The sequence below is a fragment of the Corapipo altera genome, unplaced genomic scaffold (genome assembly GCF_003945725.1).
Source record: "Corapipo altera isolate COAL_440 unplaced genomic scaffold, ASM394572v1 68, whole genome shotgun sequence".
In the NCBI taxonomy this organism is placed as follows: domain Eukaryota; kingdom Metazoa; phylum Chordata; class Aves; order Passeriformes; family Pipridae; genus Corapipo; species Corapipo altera.
The window spans coordinates 1,139,183-1,141,177 of NW_020884919.1; the positions used below are offsets into that span (position 1 = coordinate 1,139,183).

At 27.6% G+C, this 1,995-nt stretch overlaps 1 protein-coding gene across 2 annotated transcripts in view; it reads left to right on the plus strand.

The window, feature by feature from the left end:
* The window catches only part of PRPF40A (pre-mRNA processing factor 40 homolog A), a 22,035-nt gene that overhangs the window by 13,634 nt on the left and 6,406 nt on the right, over positions 1–1,995 (plus strand). For both annotated transcript variants that reach the window (XM_027656206.1, XM_027656205.1), the window contains exon 15: positions 323–437. In XM_027656206.1, the coding sequence (XP_027512007.1) occupies positions 323–437 (115 nt within the window). The remainder of the gene's footprint in view (positions 1–322; positions 438–1,995) is intronic.

The following is a 1,995-nucleotide window of genomic DNA, read 5'->3' on the forward strand; positions in this document are numbered from 1 at the left end:
TCAGGTTGGGCAGGAGGAGATCAGGTTGGGCAGGAGGAGATCAGGTTGGGCAGGAGGAGATCAGGTTGGGCAGGAGGAGATCAGGTTGGTGAGAAGGAGATCAGGTTGGGCAGGAGGAGATCAGGTTGGGCAGATGTGGATGGAGAGGGAAGTGCAACTGGGACGTCATAAAACGGTGAAGAAAGGCGGAAAAAAACCAATAAAAAACGGGATTTTTCAGTCATATTCGAGCAAAAATGGAATTCCAGTCTTCAGGCTGAGCCATACCCATGGGAATGTGTGAGGAGTGATGGGAAATGCCTGTTTTTGGTTGTGTTGGCAGCTGTTCCTGGACGAGCTGCACGAGCACGGGCAGTTACATTCCATGTCCTCCTGGATGGAGCTGTACCCGGCCATCAGCTCCGACATCAGGTTCACCAGCATGTTGGGCCAGCCTGGTAAGGGGGGGGGATTTGGGATTTTTGGAATAGCTAAAAAAATAGCTTAAACATTTGGGAAAAAAAATCTTAAAATCTGGGAGGGAAAAAAAAAAAATGGAAAAAAAAATAGGAAAAAAAAAGATAAAAACGCACCTAAAAATGTCTTAAATTGAAAGGAAAATGGAAAAAAAAGACCTAGATATCTTAATGTATTTTAAATATTCTGGAAGATCTAAAAAAAAATAAAATTTGGAAGCTAAAAGAGCTTAAAAGGTCTTTAAAAGAGCCTAGAAATGTGTAAGAAATAAATACGTAAATAGCTAAAAAATCTAAATAAGAATCGAAGAAATTGAAAAGATCTAAAAAAATAATAAAATCTGAAAGCTGAAAAAGCTAAATAAGTATCTAAGAAATTGAAAAAATCTAAAAAATATATAAAATTTGAAAGCTAAAAAAGCTTAGAAGATCTTTTTAAAAGAGCCTAGAAATATGTCAAATGTAAATATGTAATTGGCTAAAAAATCTAAATAAGAATTGAAATTGAAAAAATCTGAAAAAAAATAAAGAAAAGCTGAAAACTGAAAAGGCTGAATAAGTATCTAAGAAATTGAAAAAATCTCAAAAAAATTAAAGAAAATCTGAAAGCTAAAAAAGTTTAAAAGATCTTTAAAAGATCCTAGATATATGTAAAATATAAATACATAAATAGCTAAAAAATCTAAATAAGCATCTCTCTAAGAAATTGAAAAAATCTAAAAAAAATAAAATATGAAAGCTAAAAAAGATTAAAAGATCCTAGAAATATGTAAGAAAATAAATATGTGAATAGCTAAAAAATTAAAGAAATATCTAAAGAATTAGAAAAATTTAAAAAGAAAAATAAAATATGAAAGATATAAAAGATCTTTAAAAGAGCCTAGAAATGTGTAAAAAATAAATCCAAAATAGCTAAAGAATCTAAATAAATATCTAAAAAATTGAAAAGATCTAAAAAAAATCTGAAAGCTAAAAAGGCTTAAAAGATCTTTTTAAAAGAACCTAGAAATATGTAAAATATAAATACAGAAATAGCTAAAAAAGCTAAATAAGTGTGTAAAAAATTGGAAAAATTAAAAAAAAAATAAAAATCTGAAAACCAAAAAAGCTTAAAAGATCTTTTTAAAAGAGCCTAGAAATGTGTAAAAAATAAATACAGAAATAGCTAAAAAAATCTAAGTAAGTATCTAAGAAATTGAAAAATATAAAAAAAAAATTAAGAAAATGTGAAAGCTAATAAAGATTAAAATATATTAGAAATATGTAAGAAAATAAGTATGTGAATAGCTAAAAAATTAAATGTCTAAAGAATTGGAAAAATCTAAAAAAAATATAAAATCTGAAAACTAAAGAAGCTTAAAAGATCTTTAAAAGAACCTAGGAATAAAGAAAATGTGAAAGCTAAAATAACTTAAAAGATCTCTTTAAAAGATCCTGGAAATATGTAAAAAATAAATGCGTAAATAGCAAAAAAAGCTAAATAAATATGTAATAAATTGAAAAAATTAAAAAAAAAATATAAAATTAGGAAGCTAAAAAA